This window comes from Haematobia irritans, chromosome 5 (genome assembly GCF_050003625.1).
Source record: "Haematobia irritans isolate KBUSLIRL chromosome 5, ASM5000362v1, whole genome shotgun sequence".
Classification (NCBI taxonomy): Eukaryota; Metazoa; Arthropoda; class Insecta; order Diptera; family Muscidae; genus Haematobia; species Haematobia irritans.
Window position 1 is genome coordinate 16,238,183 of NC_134401.1, and position 23,984 is coordinate 16,262,166.

Sequence of the window (23,984 nt, forward strand, 5' to 3'; positions counted from 1 at the left end):
AAATTTTCTATAGAAGTGAAATTTCGAAAAAAAACTATAGGAAAAAAAATTTAGAGAAATTTTCTGTAGAAATAAATTTTTGACAATTTTTTTTATAGAAATAAAATTTTTGACAAACTTTTCTATAGAAATAAAATTTTGATACAATTGTCTATAGAAATAAAATTTTTGACCAAATTTTCTATAAAAATAAAAATTTGACAACATTTTCTATGAAAATAAAAATTTTGCGAAAATGTTCTATATAAATAAAATGTTGACAAAATTTTCTTAGAAATAAAAATTTGGCAAAATTTTCAATAGACATAAAATTTTGACAAAATTTTCGGTAGACATAAAATTTTGACCAAATTTTCGATAGAAATAAAATTTTGACAAAATTTTCCTTAGAAATAAAACGTGGAGTTTCAAACAGAGTGACAAATTCATTATCTCGCCTTTACATAGAGTAGAGTATGAAAACCAAAGTATGAAGCAATCGCATAAAAAGAAAACCAAAATAAATCGAATTGCACAAATAACAAAGCCACATATTACATAATGTTATTTATGAAAAGAAAACTAAAGTGCATAAAATAAAAATACTAACCTCAAAAAAAATAACATACTCCAGAAAAAGTCAGCATTCATATATGACTGCTGCTGACATCACTAAATGAATAATAGATGTAAGCCAGGCGTCTGAATGGCTGGGGATTTAAGAGGTGATGCCGAAACATTTTGATGGATGGTTGATTGTATAAAGCCTTGTGGAAAACACTTCCTTTTTATTAAATTAAAGTAAAAAACACACAAATATTTATGAGAAAAATTCAACATTTTGTTAATAAAACGCATTTCAAATTTTGATCGTTATTTTTTTCGAAAATTGGGAGTTGGTTCATTGTTGTTTAATATGGATTACTATGTCCATAGTTTTTCTTCCGTCTAGTTTGTTTTTTTTTTTTTTTGCTTTTGCAGGTGCTACAGATTTTTTAAGCTTACGTTGTTTGATAATGACCAAGTGGTCATACATGAATTTGGTCTATGAGGAAGGAAGTGCTATGATTTTGGTGTTTCAGGAGATTGTTCGACTTTGTTTTGTTCCTCTTTTTGTTGGCATTACATTTTGGCTTTTAAAGCCAGTAGCATAAAAATGTTGATATATGGTACAAGATCATATAATTGGATTTAAGGTGGACTTTAAAGAAAAAAAATGATATCCATTTTGACCATAGGGGAAGTCTGTAAAGCCATATGTGAGACAAACAAATGGGAAATATGTGAGTGCTAATTAATTCACATAGTAGGTGCAGGTAGTCATACTGTCGCATACAGTTGGATATGTCTAAAGTAAAATAATTTACAACTTTTTTGAGGGGATATATCCTTTAGAGAGAGAGAGAGAGATAAATTGATTTTTATTACACCAAACACTACTCTCTAGGGACCTAACATACATCTGGGTTTCTAAGTTCAGACAAATTGAATAAAAATTGCGGTATTTAGAAATCGATGTCCAAATTAAATAGGATGATCCTTCTATACTGAGCCTACATCCAAATATGAACGGATATAGCCCATCATCGAACTAAACTGGGAAAAGGAATTTGTGGCCAGATTCACAACGATAGCTCCATTAGTGAAGGCTCTAGCGTAATTACAACAGACAGATATAAAATGATTGTCGAAATTAGATACCTAATGTCCGAGAAAATAACATGGTTGTGCCAAATATGTTACATGTTCAGCGTCCAAAAGTACCATTTTCCTCCAGAAGGCGATCATATTCTTTCTCTGGGCGTTCAACGCGTCATGAGTTCAACCCCAGTTTCGGTCTAGATTAGTTTTAAGTGGCCGCCCGATATTTTAGGCTCACTTAGACTATTCAGTCCATTTCGTACGGGAAATGGATCAAGCCCAGAACCGGTACAGGTCACTTTAGCATAGGTTTATTATTGAGGGGGTGAATTTACACTCTAGTACACGACTTATGGCGTTTTCAATTCGCAAAAAATATGTTGCCTTGGAGTTACCCTACTTTTTTCCTCATTGCATTTTCGACCAAATGATAGTGTCATTCCAAAGCTATTGTTAATTCCTAATATTGTGAGAGATACAGGATCCAAAATCTATCACAGTGTCCTTCATATTTTGCTATCAATTTCGAGAATGTTGCACATTTTTTCCCAATCGAAATCGCTATTAGCCTCATTCCTGGGACAACGTGGTAGGACTATCCCATAGACCGGTCCTCATGATCCAATATGGAACAAACTCTTGTGCATCCGAGTCAAAAGGAAAAACTTTTGGAATTGTTGAACAATAGATTATACTGATAATATATTTCAGTAAATTTGAAGATCCAATAACATTAACCCCTGTACAGATTGGGGGATCCAATCACAAATGATTAGATCTGGAAATTAGTCCCTCTAGATAGAAGCCGATATATATAGACATGACGAGATAGAACAAGATATAATTATACTACGTAATACCATATACGATGATATCTGACATCAGATCCAACTATAATTATATTTGAGACCTTAGATCTTAGCCAATATTGAGATCTGGTCAGACCTAAATTTATAGTAAAAATCAGATATGATTGGATCTTACCATTTTTCGGATCTACTCAATCGTTTTAAATTAGATCTCAAAAATGTGTAAAACTGGAGCACATCGATAGCTCCGTTAGTGTAGATTTGCACCAATTTTCCGTAGGGTTATGATACCATATGAACTAAAAATACCTATTATGTATATGTACTTCTAGTTTTTACCTTAGTGACCACCCGATTTTCTGTGGAACCAACCTGATTGTTCCAAAATCATTAACAGAATGCTTAAGTTAACATTTTCCAAATACGCAAGCACTCTTAAGCTATCTGCCTCTACAATTCGTGTATGTCGCCTTGTCTAATTGTAGACTGAAACACATCTAAGCCAGCATTCGGCTTGTTGTTCTTCTTTTCATCTACCGTTATTCAGGTACTCATTGTGTCCTTAACGTATTTCCTCATTTGTTTCAGTTCCTGCTTCCAAGCTGCGTCAGGTTCCGAATCACCTCTTCACCGATATAGTTAACTCTTTGTCTAGTAAAGGCAGAACAGTGACAAAGGTAGTGTTCCAAGGTCTCGTCACTCTCAAAACACTGCCTACATGCACTGTAATCTGCTGCTCCTATTCAGCGCAAATATGCTCTCAATTCTAGGCTCCCCATTATTCACACCGCCCTCCTGACTGTTTTCTTACCCTTCCTAAGTAGTTCTGCAGAGATTTTCTTGTCTGGGCAACCCATATTATTTTCGTCGTTCATCATACCTTCATCATATCTACATAGCTTTATGTGTCTTCCGCGTCCATTCATCCAACTCGGCCCACGTTACCTTTGCGGGCTCTGTGTTCTTTAAGTTCACTTTCCTATGTGAGCCTGCTCTCATCGCCAGTTAATTCGCCTTTACGTTTCCCGTTATTCCGTCATGTCCTGGCTAGCTATATGACGTATCCGTATTTCGAGTATTCGCTGGTGGTAATTATTTTTATACCCTCCACCATAGGATGGGGGTGGTGAAATTCTGAGTCGATCTGAGCATGTCCGTCCGTCCGTCCGTCTGTTGAAATCACGCTAACTTCCGAACGAAACAAGCTATCGACTTGAAACTTGGCACAAGTAGTTGATATTGATGTAGGTCGGATGGTATTGCAAATGGGCCATATCGGTCCACTTTTACGTATAGCTCCCATATAAACGGACCCCCAAATTTGGCTTGCGGAGCCTCTAAGAGAAGCAAATTTCATCCGATCCGGCTGAAATTTGGTACATGGTGTCAGTATATGGTCTCTAACAACCATGCAAAAATTGGTCAATATCGGTCCATAATTATATATCGCCCCCATATAAACCGATCCCCCGATTTGGCTTGCGGAGCCTCTAAGAGAATCAAATTGCATCCGATCCGGCTGAAATTTGGTACATGGTGTTAGTATATGGTCTCTAACAACCATGCAAAAATTGGTTCATATCGGTCAATAATTATAAACCGATCCCCCAATTTGGCTTGCGAGGCCTCTAAGAAAAGCAAATTTCATCCGAGCCGGCTGAAATTTGGTACATGGTGTTAGTATATGGTCTCTAACAACCATGCAAAAATTGGTCCATATCGGTCCATAATTATATATAGCCCCCATATAAACCGATCCCCCGATTTGGCTTGCGGAGCTTCTAAGAGAAGCAAATTGCATCCAATCCGGCTGAAATTTGGTACATGGTGTTAGTATATGGTCTCTAACAACCATGCAAAAATTGGTTCACATCGGTCAATAATTATATATAGTCCCCATATAAACCGATCCCCGAAATTTTGAGTTGAAATTTGTGGATGACAGTCTTTCGTAGAAGTTTCTACGCAATCCATGGTGGAGGGTACATAAGATTCGGCCTGGCCGAACTTACGGCCGTATATACTTGTTCATTCTATTGCGATTAGCGATCGAACCATAATGTCTGATATTGCCGGAGGAGGGCAAGGCAATTTGTGAAAATGTTATCTCTCTCTCTTTCTCTGGCATCTTCTATGGCACGCACTTCTGCCGAGATGATTTTACTGTGGTCCGGTAATCGGTATAGGATCTCGGTGTCGGGATCCACTACATATACACCCAGTCCCGTCCTGTCATCTTCGATCCATCGGTGTAGTAGTTTTTACCATGGGGTGCCATTCTACCTGGACAATCGTACTGGCTTCAGAATGTTACTACATGCACTATAATCCGCAGCTTTGGCCAATTAGGAAGAAAATTGCACATTTTTCAGAGTAAACGAAAAAAATGTATATGAAAATCTTTTTTTAAGTCGAATCTCCTAAGTTAGGTTAGGCGGCAGCCCGATGTATCAGGCTCACTAAGACTATTCAGTCCATTGTGATACCACAGTGGCAAACTTCTCTCTTATCACTGAGTGCTGCCTATGTTAAGCTCAATGACAAGGGACCTCCTTTTTATAGCCTTTTTATAGAGTCCGAACGGCGTTCCACATTCCAATGAAACCACTTACGTAGAGAAGCTTTAAAACACTCAGAAGTTTCACCAGCATTACTGAGTTGGGATAATCAACTGCTGAGAAACTTTTTCGAAGCAGGAATCGAACCCACGACTTTGTGTATGCAAGGCGGGCATGCTAACCATTGCACCACGTTGGATCCATCACCTAACTCTAAGGAAAAAACGGCTGAATTGAAGACTTTATTGACTTTTGGTGAAGAAAAATTAAACGTTGTATCACAGAATTGACTCTTCCATGCTAAAAAACATACGCATTAATTTTTATTAAGGCTATACAATTTTTGTACTGACGACAATATTTTTTTTAGTGTAACCCCTTTTAATCGAAGTATGCGGTAAAATTGCAATAAAAGCCTTTACTCAGTCACCTAACCTAACCTAAACAACATAAATTCACCCCATAGTTATTTTATTATCAGCATATTTTATTTATCATTATTACCACTATTATGTCATAATGCGAATGAATTGTGGTGAAATTAAAAAAACACTCTGAAAATAATTTAAGCAATTCCATGTATGCAATTTTTATAAAATTGCAAATGCAATTGCAATTTACAATTACAATTTTTTTTTTGTGATTCAATTTCAACAAAGGGCTTTCTCTTGGATAAAAATGACAATGGCTAAATTCCTTAGGGGCCACAAAAAAAAACCGAAAACACATAATAAAGAAAAACCAGTTTCAAAAATTTCCCATCTGCTTAAATCACAAACTCCAATCATGAAGCTTGGACAAAATTATTATTTTTTTTTTGTGGTATCTGCTACTCTGCTGTTATGGTTGTTTACCACAAATCTGCTTTTCGCAATACAACCAAGCAAGCGAGCAAGCTTACCAACAACTACTCAGCAACCATCCAAGCAACATTCATTGACAATTATTCGAGCATATTATGTATGCAACATGCCGCATGCCACCAAAAATTGCTTTAGCGGATTTGACAGCCACGTTAAGGTCATTTCTAAATTGTTGCAACTTGGCCTCAGTGGCTGTTAAGGCTACTGAGCAGAGAGACAACTACAACAAAGAGTGAAGTACGAAACAAACAAACATGCAACAAAATCAAAACAACACAAAACCAACAATCAACTGGCCCCTAAGGGGAGTCATGTAAACAAAACCTGTTTGCACACAGTATCCCCCTTTTTTGGGACATCCACACTAACTGCCTGCTTGAACTTCTCTCCGCTTATGGTCAAAACATTGCTACGCATACTCTCTGTGCTGCATTGTGCAAGTGCGCAGCCACAAGCGCCACAAATAGCAATTGCGCAATTGAGCTTTAACACAGCAGGCATAATAACCAGCCTGACTTGTTGCAACCGAGAGCCAAGAGTAAAATATGCAGTTGTACTTCTGTAAAAAGCCTTTCGGAAGCTGTTAACTTGCTTCACTTTTGCAGCGCTACAATTTCTTTTGGAGCATTGGCGAAATGTTAAAGGCTTTTGTCGACACTGATGGTGTACATACAATGAAAGAAAAAATTATGAAAAATAAACATACGAGACGAAATTTACATAATATTAAAGACAAATTTCTTTCTAGCCACCTGAGACCGCGTTTTTCTTTGGAATAGTCCCAATAATTCCGATAATCGTTGTACCCCTCCTAAGGTAGTCAGAACTGTGCATGCCACAACAAGATGGTAAATGTATCCTTCTGCGGGGCAACAGTGGCAATTTTGATACTTTTTTCCATGCATTGATACTTTTTTTATTATACTATAAATACTTTATTGTCTTGATCATATTTGTTGCAGCATCAGCGCCGTAAGGGCATTGTGCTCACGATTACCACAGTTGGTAGAGTCCTACCAAAAATGGTAGATTTTTTACTGTTTGGTAGATTAGTAGCATTCTTGATGGTTTGGTAGATTATGCAATATATTCTTCAGCAACTAAGAGATACTTAAAAAATTTTCTATAAAAATAAAATTTTCTATTGAAATAATATTTTAACAAAATTTTCTATAGAAATAAAATTTTGACAAAATTTTCTATAGAAATAAAATTTTGACAAAATTTTCTATAGAAATAAAATTTTGACAAAATTTTCTATAGAAATAAAATATTGATAAAAGTTTCTGAAAAAATAAAACTTTGACAACATTTTTTACAGAATTAAAATTCTGACAAAATTTTCTATAGAAATAAAATTTTGACAAAATTTTCTATAGAAATAAAATTTTGACAAAATTTTTTGTACAAATAAAATTTTGACAAAATTTTTTGTACAAATAAAATGTTGACAAAATTTTCTATAGAAATAAAATTTTGATAAAATTTTCTACAGAACCAAAATTTTGACAAAATTTTCCATTGAAATAAAAGTTTGATAAAAGTTTGTAAAAAAATAAAATGTTGACAAAATTTTCTGTACAAATAAAATTTTGACAAAATTTTCTAAAGAAATAAAATTTTTACAAAATTTTCTTTAGAAATAAAATTTTGACAAATTTTTTCATTGAAATAAAATTTTGATAAAAGTTTCTAAAAAAATAAAATTTTGACAAAATTTTCTACAGAAACAAAATTTTGACAAAATTTTCTATAGAAATAAAGTTTTAACAAAATTTTCTATAGAAATTAAATTTTGACAAAAAATTATATAGAAATAAAATTTTAACAAAATTTTCCATTGAAATAAAATTTTGATAAAAGTTTCCAAAAAATAAAATTTTGACAAAATTTTCTGTACAAATAAAATTTTGACAAAATTGTCTATAGAAATAAAATTTTTACAAAATTTTCTTTAGAAATAAAATTTTGAAAAAATTTTCTATAGAAATAAAATTTTGAAAAAATTTTCCATTGAAATAAAATTTTGATAAAAGTTTCTAAACAAATAAAATTTTGACAAAATTTTTTGTACAAATAAAATTTTGACAAAATTTTCTATAGAAATAAAATTTTGACAAATTTTTCCATTGAAATAAAATTTTGATAAAGGTTTCTAAAAAAATAAAATTTTGACAAAATTTTCTATAGAAATAAAATTTTTATAAAACTCTCTATAGAAAAAAAATATTGACAAAATTTTCTATAAAAATAAAATTTTGACAAAATTTTCTATAAAAATAAAATTTTAATAAAATTTTCTATAAAAATAAAATTTTGACAAAATTTTCTTTAGAAATAAAACTTTGACAAAATTTTCTATCGAAATAAAATGTTGACAAAATTTTCTATAGAAATAAAATTTTGAAAAAATTTTCTATAGAAATAAAATTTTGACAAATTTTTCTATAGAAATAAAATGTTAACAAAATTTTCTATATAAATAAAATATTGATAAAAGTATCTGAAAAAATAAAATGTTAACAAAATTTTCTATAAAAATAAAATTTTGACAAAATTTTTTATAGAATTAAAATTGTGACAAAATTTTCTATAGAAATAAAATTTTGACAAAATTTTCTATAGAAATAAAATTTTGATAAAAGTTTCTAAAAAATAAATTTTTGACAAAATTTTCTATTGAAATAATATTTTGACAAAATTTTCTATAGAAATAAATTTTTAACAAAATTTTCTATAGAAATAAAATATTGACAACAGTTTCTGAAAAAAATAAAACTTTGACAAAATGTTCTTAATAATAAAATATTAACAACATTTTCTATAAAAATAAAATTTTAACAAAATTTTCTATAAAAATAAAATTTTGACAAATTTTTATATATAAATAAAATTTTGACAACTTTTTCTATAGAAATAAAATTTTGATAAAAAAGTCTAAAAAATTAAATTTTGACAAAATTTTCTATAGAAATAATATTTTGACCAAATATTCTTTAGAAAATAAAATTGGATAAAATTTTCTATAAAGATAAACCTTTTCCAAACAAGATTTGTTTGTTTGGTAGATTTCTGATAAATTTTTTTCCAAAGGTTGGTATATTATTTTTGGCTCGTGTGGCAACCATGATTGTGCTACATTTTTTGTTGTGTCACTAAATGCCATACTTTCTTCATTTTTGTGCCATTTTTTCGATATATTGTGTCACTTTTTAATTAATTGTTATTATAATGCAATATTATTTATAATTTTTTTCTTAAATTAGTGTGTCACCTTTAATTTCAAATGCTAACTTTTGTGTCACTTTTTTTTTTAATTTCTCACCCGGTGTACCTTGGAAGTTCTGGATCCATATTTCGTTTACTTTCACGAATCACACAAAACTTTACTCTGGAAGCATTTCGAAGTCTAACGAACCTAAAAGCAAATGATGAATTTCTTTGTTTTTAGCCAATACAATCAACCCTATAGTGGCAAGGCGTGGGGCGAGGTACATTGATCTGCGCCAACTACCAAATTAATGGTCGTCGTCTTCGGAGTCCGTTTACAGTTTCCACCCTGAACTTGGCGTGAATGCCACAAAACGCTAGTCATTTTCTCCTTCTCCGGAGTAGCAGTTGCAATTGTGCCACTAAATGTCATACTTTTTAATTAATTACTCCAATATTATTTGTAAAATTGTATCCCAAACCTCATTAAAAATACAAAGTATGCCGCTTTTCTTAAATTAGAGTGTCGCCTTTTATTGCAAATGCTAGTTTTTGTGCCACTTTTGAAGAAATTCTTAACTGTAACTCTGCTCTCTAGATCAAACTTGTAGTGGCAAGGCGTGAGGCGAACTTTAACCATGGCAAAAGTTCACTTTTATCTTCGACAATTTGGGGTTTGTTTATTTTTGTTCTTGAATTCGGCTTCACGGATTATTGATAGTCTTCGCCTTCATACCGGTCCTTTAACAAATTTCAGTACATTTTTTTCGACTATTCCCTCATCTGCTTCCGATTATATACGTCTCATTCGACAGATATTTTTGCCGACCGAGTGACTTTCTTAGGTTATCGTCTTCCAAATGTTAAAATGGGCGTTCGGTCATCATGTATTTGAAAATTTTCTGGGTGGTAGATAAATATGAAAGTGAACCATCTTCATCATTTTTATGGAATATATTGTCCAATGATGAACACTGATGAGTGGGCACCATTTACGCGAATTCTGACGAAATGATGGCACAATTGTAGAAGATAATGCCCTAATTAAGTTGAGTAAAATTATAAATTAGTGCTTGGGTCCCCAAAATAAAATTCTGTGTCTGTTACTAGTCCAAATACTTCATTTGCACATTTTTATACATTTTTTAATAATGTAAAAATAAATATAATTCCATGTAAATCATTATTGTAAACCGGATTTATTATACTGAACCGATCCCCACAAACATCACCAAATTTATGGAAATTCCCCACCGAATCCCCAAATCTCCAACTTAAAATGTTCGTCCCCATTTCCGAAAAAATATCCCCAATTTGGGGAAAATCCCCTATACTGGCAAGACTGCTCATGGTGCCGTCAGGCAAAATTTCCTGCAGGATATCAAGCTAAACATGTTTGAAATGTCCATTGTCTCTTTGCCTTTTTTTCTAGAACAATACCGGTTTTACACTCCGTTTTACCCAAGTTTTGAAATAGTTTTTTATATAACCTAGGCCGTTGGCTCGACTCCAGCTCTATAGCTGCCACTGTAGGTCTTCATTGCCCAAAGCTGGGACACATTTTTCTTCTTGTTTGGCCTTTTTTATTTTGATCTGCAATGGCATTTTAGTTAGTAGCTGACTGGATGTATCATGACGACAACCAGATGATCATAATGATCATTGTCACTGTATGACGATTTAAGCCAAGACATAATAATGAAGATGGGAAAGACCATGATGCCGCCAATGATGGTTGTGATAACAGTAAGAAAATGTTCGAGTCGTTTCAATTTCACTTTCATTTGCTCAGTGAATTGGCTAAGCAACGGTTGTGCCAATCGTAAAATATCGGGATCGAGTATACAATTACCACCTCTTTAACGGATCGAAAAGGCTAAAGCATTTAAAAATCCTTGTCAATTGAAAAAAAAAAAAAACGAAAAAAACATAAAATACGAAAACAGAAAACCCAGTGTTAAATTGTATGTCCCCCCAAGCCACTTAAGTGGACATTGATCGTAATATAATCCTCAAAATCTGTTAACATAACTGTCAGCTCAAACGGGGATTAATTTCATTAGATTTGTGTTTATATTTCTATGAATGAATATCATGTGTGAACTAAATCTCTTGTTTATGTTAAAGTGTTGACCACAAAAATTCAATTAATTTCTGTGAAACATAAAACTATAAACTCCAGTTGAAAACAAATTTAAGTATAAATATTGAAAAAAATTATTTCTCTGCTCAAATTTTAATGGAATTAAAAGGTTGGTTCTCATGAATGTTTGCGTGATATTGCAACCGATACAAATACACGGGCAAAAAAATCTTAGATATGTTAACCCATCAGCCACCAAAAGCTTTAAGGACACCACACAAAGTTACACAAATGAAATACCAGAAATCCTATACACACTACGAGCTAGATGTCTGGCTCAAACGGGAGCAGAGGTAAACATCAAAAACCAAACAAAAGCAACAACAACATCAACATCACAATTCATCATCATCTCAATTCATCGCCATTAACTTTACCTTAGAGAACGGAAATCAGAAGATTATTTTAATAGAACTCTGTGATTAACAGAAAAATTCATTTAACAGAATTTTCGCTCACGAGAAATTCTCTCTAACAATTAATTTGCTCTTAACAGTTGTGAACAATGTTGTAAACAAAATTACCATTTATCATAACTTGTAACTATGAAATTGTATGCCGTGTTTGGGGGAATTCTAACACAAAGGATATTTTTTATTTACAAATTCCTATACGACAACGATAACATTGTTGATACTAAAGCAATATATTTATTTTTGTGTTTAATTCTAATATTGGTAAACTAATCAAAGTGTAACTAACAAATTAACTAACCTTGGAATGTCATCATTAATATTCAAACGTATTCCAAAAAACATAGTGTCGTTTAAAAGCATTTTTTTCATCGTTAATTCATAGCAGTACCAATAATATAAGATGCTGAAACAAAATTTTTAATAAAAATACATGAAAATAATATCTTTCCTCCCAAAGATACAATTTTTGCATAAAGTATATACAATTTAAAACGGATCGAATGAAATTTACTTCTCAAGGAGGCTAAAAAAGATAAATATGGGTATCGGTTTATATGGGGGCTATATGCAATTATGAACCGATATTTGACAAATTTTGTCTATACTGACATCACGTCACAGCACATACTAACGTCACATACCGAACTTCACTCCAATCGCAACAAATTTGTTCTTCCAAGAGCTCCGATAGCCAACTGGGGATCAATTTATATAGGGGACTATATCGTTGGAAGAAATGCAAAAGAACGTAACTACAATTTTCATTTTTTTTTTGCAGGAGAAAGTAAAAACGTTATAAAATCTGCAAAATAATGTTTACGTAACCATTTTTTTTAAATACTGATTAAAACACTCCTACTTCATTTTTGATCGTAGCAACCTAAAAGTTTGTGAGACCATGGCTGTAGATAAAACACGACAAATACAGTCAAAAAACCATTTTTCGAATTTTTGTTAGTTACGTTCTTTTGCATTTCTGCTAACGATATATAATTATGCATCGATATGGACAAATTTTTGCATGGTTGTTAGAGGTCATCGGATGAAATGTATTTCTCCAAGAGGCTCCGGAAGGCCAATCTGGGGATCGATTTATATGGGGACTGCAGATAATATGATATGGCCCATTCGTAGTACTATCTAACCCACATCAATAAGTACCGCTTAAATTTCAAGGCGATAGCTTGTTTAATTCGTAAGTTAGTGTGGTGGTTTCAACAGACGTCGCTATACTTTAAGGATCTGAAGCAAAAGATGGCATATCCTCCATCATTTCAATTTCAACCGAATCGAATGGAATTTGTTTCTTCAAGAGGCTCCAAAGGACAAATTTGGGGATCGGTTTATATGGAGGCTATATATAATTATGGACTAATATTGAGCAATTTTTACATGGTTGTTGAAGGTTTAGTCTAGTATCATCACATACCCAACTGAATCCAATTTAATTCTTGATCGGTTTTCCCATGGTAATTACATTATAACCCAATGGGAAGAATGTTGCTCCCCTTAGAGGCTCCGGAAGCATGGTTGCCACTCGTGCCAAAAAATAATTTACCAAAATTTTATGAAAATTTTACCAAAAATCTACTAAATTTAAAAACTCTTATTTTGCAGGATTTTTTTTTTATTTCTATAAGAAATTTTGTCAAAATTTTATTTCTATAGAAAATTGTGCCAAAAATTATATTTCTGTACAAAATTTTTCCAAAATTTTATTTCTATAGAAAATTTTTCCAAAATTTTATTTCTATACAAATTTTGTCAAAATTTAATTTCTGGAGAATATGTTCCCAAAATTTTATTTCTATAGAATATTTTGTCAAAATTTTATTTCTATAGAAAATTATGCCAAAAATGTTATTTCTCGAGAAAATGCTGTCATAATTTAATTTCTTTACAAAATTTTATTTCTTTAGAAAAGAGGAATATTTTACAAAAAATAGGAAAACATCAAGAATTCTACCAAACAGTAAAAAATCTGCCAGTTTTTGTAGAATTCTACCAATGGTGGCAACCGTGACCGGAAGTCAAATATGGGGATCGGTCTATATGGAGGCTGTATCTAATTATAAACCGCTATGCACCATTTTGTTGCAGTTTTTCAAAATTTTATCATCACATACCCAACTGAATCCAATTTAATTCTTGATGGGTTTTCCCATGGTAATTACATTATAACCCGATGGGAAGAATGTTGCTCCCCTTAGATGCTCTGGAAGCACGGTTGCCACTCGTGCCAAAAAATAATTTACCAAAATTTTACCAAAAATCTACCAAATTTAAAACTCTTATTTTACAGGATTTTTTTCATTTCTATAAGAAATTTTGTCAAACGTTTATTTGTATAGAAATTTTTTCCAAAATTTTATTTCTATACAACTTTTGTCAAAATTTAATTTATTTATAAAATTTTTCCAAAATTTTATTTCTATACAAATTTTGTCAAAATTTAATTTCTGGAGAATATGTTGCCAAAATTTAATTTCTGGAGAATATGTTCCCAAAATTTTATTTCTATAGAATATTTTGTCAAAATTTTATTTCTATAGAAAATTGTGCAAAAATTATATTTCTGTAGAAAATTTTGTTAAACTTTTATTTCTCTAGAAAATTTTGTCAAACTTTTATTTCTATAGAAAATTTTTCCAAAATTTTATTTCAATAGAATTTTTTTCCAAAATTTTATTTCTATTCAAATTTTGTCATAATTTAATTTCTAGAGAATATGTTGCCAAAATTTTATTACTATAGAATATTTTGTCAAAATTTTATTTCTATAGAAAATTGCACCAAAATTTTATTTCTCTAGAAAATTTTGCCAAAATTTTATTTCTTTAGAAAATTTTGCCAAAATTTTATTTCTTTAGAAAATTTTGCCAAAATTTTATTTCTTTAGAAAAGAGGAATATTTTACAAAATATAGCAATATATAAAGAATTGTACCAAACTACCAAACAGTAAAAAATCTTCCATTTTTGGTAGAATTCTACCAACGTTGGCAACCGTGTCCGGAAGTCAAATATGGGGAGCGGTATATATGGAGGCTGTATATAATTATAAACCGCTACACGCAAAAAAATAATTCTTTCCTCCCAAACGAAATTTTAGACAAACAAAGTTCGTTTCTCATTTGCTTTTCGCTGTAAGGAAGTGCATTTGGAAGAAAAGTATATACTTTTTGTGATAAACGTTTATTCTTTTCCAGGATGTAAAAACAATTTCATAAAGACAAACTAAAAAAACATTGTTTTCTTGCTAATTGCATTTTCCCTTACATCTTTCTCACATTCACGACGTTTTTTAGTTCTTAACACCTTTTCCTGTAATATCAACAATGTAGAAGAAATTATACGATTTTATAAATTTTTAAATTTATTTTACTTTTCGCCTGGACGGAGAATCGAACCGCGGACCATGCACTTTGTAAGCCAACACACCAACCACTGAGCTATGTACCTGTTATGGTCATCAATAGATAAATATCCATATAAGTTATATTTATATAGCATAGCTTGCAGCGCCCACGAACCGAATAAACAAAGTTTATTTAACAGAAACAAACATTTAGTTTGGCACCGTGAAGCAGTGGTTGCTACGTCCGACTTGCACGCTAAGGGTCGTGGGTTCGATCCCTGCTTCGACCAAAGTTTTTTGTTTTACATATATTCCAGATATGTTCGGAAGATTCCGAAAAAATGTTCAACATTACATTGTAGTATATTAAATTTTGAACTACAAAATGTGTCTTATTAAAGACCTAAAGTCAGAAAAGAACAGTGTTTGATATAATCGAAATGGACTGTGTTAATGTTTCAAAAATAACTTTTTTTATTGAAAAAATAAAAATTTTGTAACAAACGATTTTTTTTTTTTTTTGGTGATAAAAGTTTAAAATTTTCGAAGCAATTCAAAAAACTCTAACAAAAGAAAAACGTTTTCGGTACACGTTTTCCAAACGTTTTTTTTTTTTCTTTGCGTGTATGAACCAATTTTTGCACGATAATAAGAAAGCATAACAAGTTGGCTGATAAGTCCCCGGTCTAACAAAGCAAAACACATTTTTTGTCAAAATTCGTTTTTATTATTCAACATAGTTCACTTCAAGAGCGATACAACGATTATAACGACCTTCCAATTTGTTGATACCATTTTGGTAGTACTCCTTCACCTCAGCTTCGGCGATCACCTCTTCATTGCAGACAAATTTTTTCCCTGCGAGCATCCTTTTGAGGTCTGAGAACAAGAAAAAGTCGCTGGGGGCCAGATCTGCACCCAGAGAAGGAATATGATCACCTCAACCATGTTTCAAGAGCAAAATGTTATTTTTGAATGGTGACCATGTAACATGTTTGTCGCACCCATGTTATTTTCTCGGAGGTTATGTGTCTGATTTCGGCAAGCATATTATTTTTGGCGAGAAAAGAACATTTTTGCCATAAACATGTTACATGATCACCATCCAAAAATAACATGGTTGAGGTGATCATATTCCTTCTCTGCGTGTGGAGAATACGGTGGGTGGGGAAGCAATTCGAAGCCCAATTCATGAATTTTTGCCATCGTTCTCAATGACTTGTGGCACGGTGCGTTGTCTTGGTGGAACAACACTTTTTATACCCACCACCATAGGATGGGGGGTATATTAACTTTGTCATTCCGTTTGTAACACATCGAAATATTGCTCTAAGACCCCATAAAGTATATATATTCTGGGTCGTGGTGAAATTCTGAGTCGATCTGAGCATGTCCGTCCGTCCGTCCGTCTGTTGAAATCACGCTAACTTCCGAACGAAACAAGCTATCGACTTGAAACTTGGCACAAGTAGTTGTTATTGATGTAGGTCGGATGGTATTGCAAATGGGCCATATCGGTCCACTTTTACGTATAGCCCCCATATAAACGGACCCCAAAATTTGGCTTGCGAGGCCTCTAAGAGAAGCAAATTTCATCCGATCCGGCTGAAATTTGGTACATGATGTTAGTATATGGTTTCTAACAACCATGCAAAAATTGGTCCACATCGGTCCATAATTATATATAGCCCCCATATAAACCGATCCCCCGATTTGGCTTGCGAGGCCCCTAAGAGAAGCAAATTTCATCCGATCCGGCTGAAATTTGGTACATGGTGTCAATATATGGTCTCTAACAACCATGCGAAAATTGGTCCACATCGGTCCATAATTATATATAGCCCCCATATAAACCGATCCCCCGATTTGTCTTGCGAGGCCTCTAAGAGAAGCAAATTTCATCCGATCCGGCTGAAATTTGGTACATGGTGTTAGTATATGGTCTCTAACATCCATGCAAAAATTGGTCGACATCGGTCCATAATTATATATAGCCCCCATATAAACCGATCCCCCGATTTGGCTTGCGAGGCCGCTAAGAGAAGCAAATTTCATCCGATCCGGCTGAAATTTTGTACGTGATGTTAGTATATGGTCTATAACAACCATGCAAAAATTGGTCCACATCGGTTCATAATTATATATAGCCCCCATATAAACCGATCACCAGATTTGACCTCCGGAACCTCTTGGAAGACCAAAATTCATCTGATTAAGTTGAAATTTGGTATGTCGTGTTAATATATGGCCTCAAACTCCAATGCAAAAATTGGTCGATATCGGTCCATAATTATATATAGGCCCCATATAAACCGATCCCCAGATTTGACCTCCAGAGCCCCTTGGAAGAGCAAAATTCTTGCCATTCGGTTGAAATTTGGTACGTGATGTTAGTATATGGTACCCAACAACCATGCAGGAATTGGTTCCTATCAGTCCATAATTATATATAGCTCCCATATAAACCGATCCCCAGATTTGACCACCGGTGCCTTTTGGAGAAGCAAAATTCATCCGATCTGCTTGAAATTTGGTACGTGGTGGTAGTATATGCCATGCCAAAAGTGGTCCATATCAGTCCATAATCGTACATAGCCCCATATAAACCGATCCCGAGATTTGGTTTTGGAACCTCTTGGAGGAGCAAATTTCATCCGAGTGAGTTGAAATTTGGTACATTGTGCTAGTATATGGTCGTTAACAACCATGCCTAACTAGGTCCATATCGGTCTATAGTTATATATGGCCCTCAGATAAATCGATCCCCAATCACACAAAAATTGGTCCATATCAAGTTCATAATTGTATACAGCCCCCATATAAGCCACCCCCATATTTCAATTCTGGCTCTCTACGTACAAAAAGTCCATATCGATTCGTAATTATTTGTAGACTTAACTATACATAACTTTTTTGTCTAATATATACCATGTATGGACTAAATCATAGTCTTTCGTAGAAGTTTCTACGCAATCCATGGTGGTGGGTACATAAGATTCGGCCTGGCCGAACTTGCGGCCGTATGTACTTGTTTCTTCTTCATATTGGGCCGTTTTGCCGCGATTTCGACATTCAAACGCTCCAATAACACCATATAATAGTCACTGTTGATGGTTTTTCCCTTCTCAAGATAAACGATAAAAATTATTCCATGCGCATCCCAAAATACAGAGGCCATTACTTTGCCAGCGGACTTTTGAGTCTTTCCACGCTTCGGAGACGGTTTACCGTTCGCTGTCCACTCAGCCGACTGTCGATTGGACGTTTGATGGAGCCATGTTTCATCCATTGTCACATATCGACGGAAAAACTCGGGTGTATTGCGAGTTAACAGCTACAAACACCGCTCAGAATCATCAACACGTTGCCAAATGTGAGCTCGCGCGGCACCCATTTTGCACAGAGCTTCCGCATATCCAAATATTGATGAATGATATGACCAACACGTTCCTTTGCTATCTCGATCAACTTCATTTTACCGTCATTCAAAATCATTTTGTGGATTTTTTTGATGTTTTCGTCGGTAACCACCTCTTTCGGGCGTCCACTGCGTTCACCGTCCTCCGTGCTCCTTTCACCACGCTTGAATTTTGCATACCAATCAATTATTATTGATTTCCCTGGGGCAGAGTCCGGAAACTCATTATCAAGCGAAGTTTTTGCTTCCACCGTATTTTTTCCTTTCAGAAAACAGTATTTTATCAAAACACGAAATTCCTTTTTTCCATTTTTTCCACAATAACAAAAGTTGCTTCACAAAAGACGCTCTATCTCACAAACTAATTGACTTACAGAAGTAAAATTTTGACACGAATCATTTGAAGGTGGTATTATATAAAAATAATATGCATTTAATACTATCGACGCCATCTATGTGTCAGACCGGGGACTTATCAGCCAATCAGTCTATGTTGAGGTTACATTAAAATATATAACCTATCTTCGAACTATAATCTGTCTGAAGATAGATGTGAACCAAATGGCAGCACCACAGTTCCACTACTTTCTACAAATTACAGCAGAATGACAGACATCATGTCGAACAACGCAAGACCGATGGTTTTCAGTATTGCAATGTATTATAGACTGAATCAATCTTAAATGAATATGACATTATATTACAAGCAGGATGCCAAACTAAACACATCATCGAAACGGATAAAATACTTTCTTTTTACATCAAATATTTGCTCAATTTAAACAATGTCAAAGTTACCTCACCCACTTTCTCTATATGATTGATGTTTCATCACATCTTAGATTTTCATGATTTGATTAAAAAGTAATTAAACTTTATTTTAATTCAAAATGATGGTTGTTTTACATAATGAATCGCATATGTACGGCTACATATATGGTGGAAAACAAATTTCTAAGCCATCATGACCTTGCAACCAACGTGCAAAGTCACTGAATGACAATAGCAATGTAAGAGAAAAACAAAACCTTTATGTTTCTCTCCCTCTCTCTCTCTCTCTTTTTCGTTTATTAAGAAAATTATGACAATGTTAATTGTCTATAACACAATCATGATAAGTTTTGTTTTTTGTGTTTTTCATTTATCCGTTGTTTTAATTAAAATATTTTTACTTTTGTTAGAAAGTTTGGCAATACGAGGGAAACAAATACTTCATCATTATAATGTCACTTGTGTCACATATCAAACAAATCTTGAAAAACTCTTAGGAAACATAAATGAGACAACAAACAAATAAATTACAATTGTAAATTTCAATTACAAATGTTGCATAGAGAGAATAACTTTCTTTCATTGCCGGTATCTTGTACGTGGAATGTTTCACATGTCACAATGCCTCATGTTGGCCTTAACATTGCCAAAAACGGCAAAATTTTCAAAGAGCATTGATATTAATTGGCATAGAGACGAATATATTAGGGTGAGGAAAGAGAAAAAATGTATCAAAAATTTGACAAAAAAATCATTTGTTAATTGAAAGCAAAAATTTAATTGAAAATTTTTGGCAAAGTTGAATTAAATAAATCATTTTCGTGATTGAGCAATTTCAATTAAACAATAGTTGTGTTCCTTTACGTACTACTAGTTACTACTTTTACTAGTTTTTACTAGAAACCGTTCCTTAACCCCAAAAAATAGTAAAAGTAGTAAACAATTTTAAGAGAACAATGTCAAAATGCATGTCTCTTTTAAATTTTTTTTACTACAAGTTACTCGACAAATTCTTTCGAGTAAAAGTTGTAGATATGTCATGACAAAAATAATTATTTGTTTTCAAATTTTCCAAACTAAAGTAGTTCCAAATCGCTTTTTTTTGGAAATAAATCTGTAACTTTTTAATGGATTAAGATATGATCATCATTTTTTCTTTGTGCCAAAGCTGAAATGTTTTTCTCTATATTTAGAGGTTTGTAGGTCCCTAGTGGATTCACGGGCTGGTCTATAGACGTTGGAAGTTGGGCACCTCGGATGTATGAAATTTAGTGTTACTTGGCAAACGCGCAATTATGCACCGATTTTCATGATTTTTGCTTTGCTGGATAGAACTTATAAACTACCAAAAAAAGATTGTGTATGTGTGCGAATATATCTAATATTTGCGAGATAGGGCCATACAATTTATTTTTTTTTTTTGCAAAATTTGAACAAAGTGGGGTATTATTTTGAGTCTAGAAGGACAACATTCCTTATAAAATTCTAAGTATTCTGGAGGAAAATTTTGTGCACCTTTGTGCTTTAGATTTAACGTGTAGACTCCACAATTTTGAATTTCAAAACAATGCCGAACCAATACCACTTGTTTCGAAGAAAGTACCAAAACATTGACCGACTCATACCAAATTCGGCACACCCTTTAATGGACCAAAAGTACCTCTACGTTTTGAATTTCGTGCAAATCGGATAAAAGTTTTAATGTCTATGTCATGAAGACCCCCAATTCGGGGGTCGGTTCATATGGAAGCAAAATCGAAACCTAGGCCGAAGTAGTCCCATCTTCAAAATTGACCTGCATGTAGAAGAAAAACGTGTCTGTTAAAATTTCAGCACTATAAGTTCATTATTGAAGGAAGTAGCCTGATTACAACAGATAGCCAGACAGAGAGACATCGTCTTATAATTTCTCCCTGATCAAGACTATATATACTTTCTATAGTCAGAATTCGTTATTTGTATGTGTTACAAACGGAATGAAAAACCCCACCTTATAAGATACTGATAATATGCGCTATTACTCTACTTTATGGCCCAGAAGCCAGAGTTTTACTTTGATTAAAAATTTTGCAAAAGGAGTACTTTTTATAACAAAGTAAAAACCATAGCTTCTTTCTATCGTAATAAGGATTTCAAAGCTTCCTGCAAAAAATCTGCCATTTGTCACAAAAATTTCGATATAAAAGTATTTAATTTACCTACATATTTTGAAAATATTTATTCAAATCACAATGCTTCTTTTGTTTTTTATTTGACATTTTTACAATATTTACTATATTTTCGTTCCTGTACATTTAAAAAATATAGAAATCTGAGAGGATTTTCAAAATTTCTCTCTTTTACTACATTTTACTACGAGTAAAGTAAAGGAACACACCTAATAAAAATAAAAGAACATCGATTACTAAAAAAATAAATAATTGAGGTTAGGATTTTCATGCATTAGTATTTGACAGATCACGTGGGATTTCAGACATGGTGTCAAAGAGAAAGATGCTCAGTATGCTTTGACATTTCATCATGAATAGACTTACTAACGAGCAACGCTTGCAAATCATTGAATTTTATTACCAAAATCAGTGTTCGGTTCGAAATGTGTTTATCGACAAATTTTGTTCAGCGATGAGGCTCATTTCTGGTTGAATGGCTACGTAAATAAGCAAAATTGCCGCATTTGGAGTGAAGAGCAACCAGAAGCCGTTCAAGAACTGCCCATGCATCCCGAAAAATGCACTGTTTGGTGTGGTTTGTACGCTGGTGGAATCATTGGACCGTATTTTTTCAAAGATGCTGTTGGACGCAACGTTACGGTGAATGGCGATCGCTATCGTTCGATGCTAACAAACTTTTTGTTGCCAAAAATGGAAGAACTGAACTTGGTTGACATGTGGTTTCAACAAGATGGCGCTACATGCCACACAGCTCGCGATTCTATGGCCATTTTGAGGGAAAACTTCGGAGAACAATTCATCTCAAGAAATGGACCGGTAAGTTGGCCACCAAGATCATGCGATTTGACGCCTTTAGACTATTTTTTGTGGGGCTACGTCAAGTCTAAAGTCTACAGAAATAAGCCAGCAACTATTCCAGCTTTGGAAGACAACATTTCCGAAGAAATTCGGGCTATTCCGGCCGAAATGCTCGAAAAAGTTGCCCAAAATTGGACTTTCCGAATGGACCACCTAAGACGCAGCCGCGGTCAACATTTAAATGAAATTATCTTCAAAAAGTAAATGTCATGGACCAATCTAACGTTTCAAATAAAGAACCGATGAGATTTTGCAAATTTTATGCGTTTTTTTTTTAAAAAAAGTTATCAAGCTCTTAACAAATCACCCTTTAGTAAAAATAAAACATCTGCATAGCACATTAAAAAAAAATGTTGTTTTCTTTTTTTGCATTTTCTTTTCAAAATTATTGGTTTTATCTTGAAAGATACAGTGCTAATTAAACTAAGTTTTTGTTTACAAATAAACCATTTGAGCATAGATAGGTTAGGTTAAAGGGTGATACGGTCAAAACTTAGTCAAGGGAAAACGCGTGTAAATCGGTGAAATCGTTAATTTAAACAAGTACATACGGCCGCAAGTTCGGCCAGGCCGAATCTTATGTACCCACCACCATGGATTGCGTAGAAACTTCTACGAAAGACTGTGATTTAGTCCATACATGGTATATATTAGACAATAAAGTTATGTATAGTTAAGTCTACAAATAATTAGGAATCGATATGGACTTTTTGTACGTAGAGAGCAAGAATTGAAATATGGGGGTCGCATATATGGGGGCTATATACAATTATGAACTTGATATGGACCAATATTTGTTTCATTGGGGATCGATTTATCTGAGGGCCATATATAACTATAGACCGATATGGGCCTAGTTAGGCGTGGTTGTTAACGGCCATATACTAGCACAATGTACCAAATTTCAACTGACTCGGATGAAATTTCCTCCTCCAAGTGGCTCCAAAACCAGATCTCGGGATCGGTTCATATGGGGGGCTATATATGATTATGGACTGATATGGACCACTTTTGCCATGATTGTTAAATATCATATACAACCACCACGTACCAAATTTCAAGCAGATCGGATGAATTTTGCTTCTCCAAAAGGCACCGGAGGTCAAATCTGGGGATGGGTTTATATGGGAACTATATATAATTATGGACTGACAGGAACCAATTCCTGCATGGTTGTTGGATACCATATACTAACATCACGTACCAAATTTCAACCGAATGGCAAGAATTTTGCTCTTCCAAGGGGCTCTGGAGGTCAAATCTGGGGATCGGTTTATATGGCGCCTATATATAATTATGGACCGATATCGACCAATTTTTGCATGGGAGTTTGAGGCCATATATTAACACCACATACCAAATTTCAACTGAATCAGATGAATTTTGGTCTTCCAATAGGTTCCGGAGGTCAAATCTGGTGATCGGTTTATATGGGGGTTATATATAATTATGAACCGATGTGGACCAATTTTTGCATGGTTGGTATAGACCATATACTAACACCATGTACCAAATTTCAGCCGGATCGGATGAAATTTGCTTCTCTTAGAGGCCTCGCAAGCCAAATCGGGGGATCGGTTTATATGGGGGCTATATATAATTATGGACCGATGTGGACCACTTTTTGCATGGTTGTTAGAGACCATACACTGACATAATGTACCAAATTTCAGCCGGATCGGATGAAATTTGTTTCTCTTAGGGGCCTCGCAAGCCAAATCGGGGGTTCGGTTTATATGGGGGCTATATATAATTATGGACCGATGTGGACCAATTTTTACATGGTTCTT

At 33.6% G+C, this 23,984-nt stretch overlaps 1 protein-coding gene across 2 annotated transcripts in view; it reads left to right on the plus strand.

Moving 5' to 3' along the window:
* Positions 1–10,844: 10,844 nt before the first annotated feature.
* The window catches only part of LOC142240755 (uncharacterized), a 36,618-nt gene continuing 23,478 nt past the window's right edge, over positions 10,845–23,984 (plus strand). Inside the window, exon 1 of one of the 2 annotated variants that reach the window (XM_075312473.1) lies at positions 10,845–11,496. In XM_075312473.1, the coding sequence (XP_075168588.1) occupies positions 11,381–11,496 (116 nt within the window). In that variant the 5' untranslated portion in view covers positions 10,845–11,380. The remainder of the gene's footprint in view (positions 11,497–23,984) is intronic. The other variant, XM_075312474.1, reaches the window with a different exon arrangement.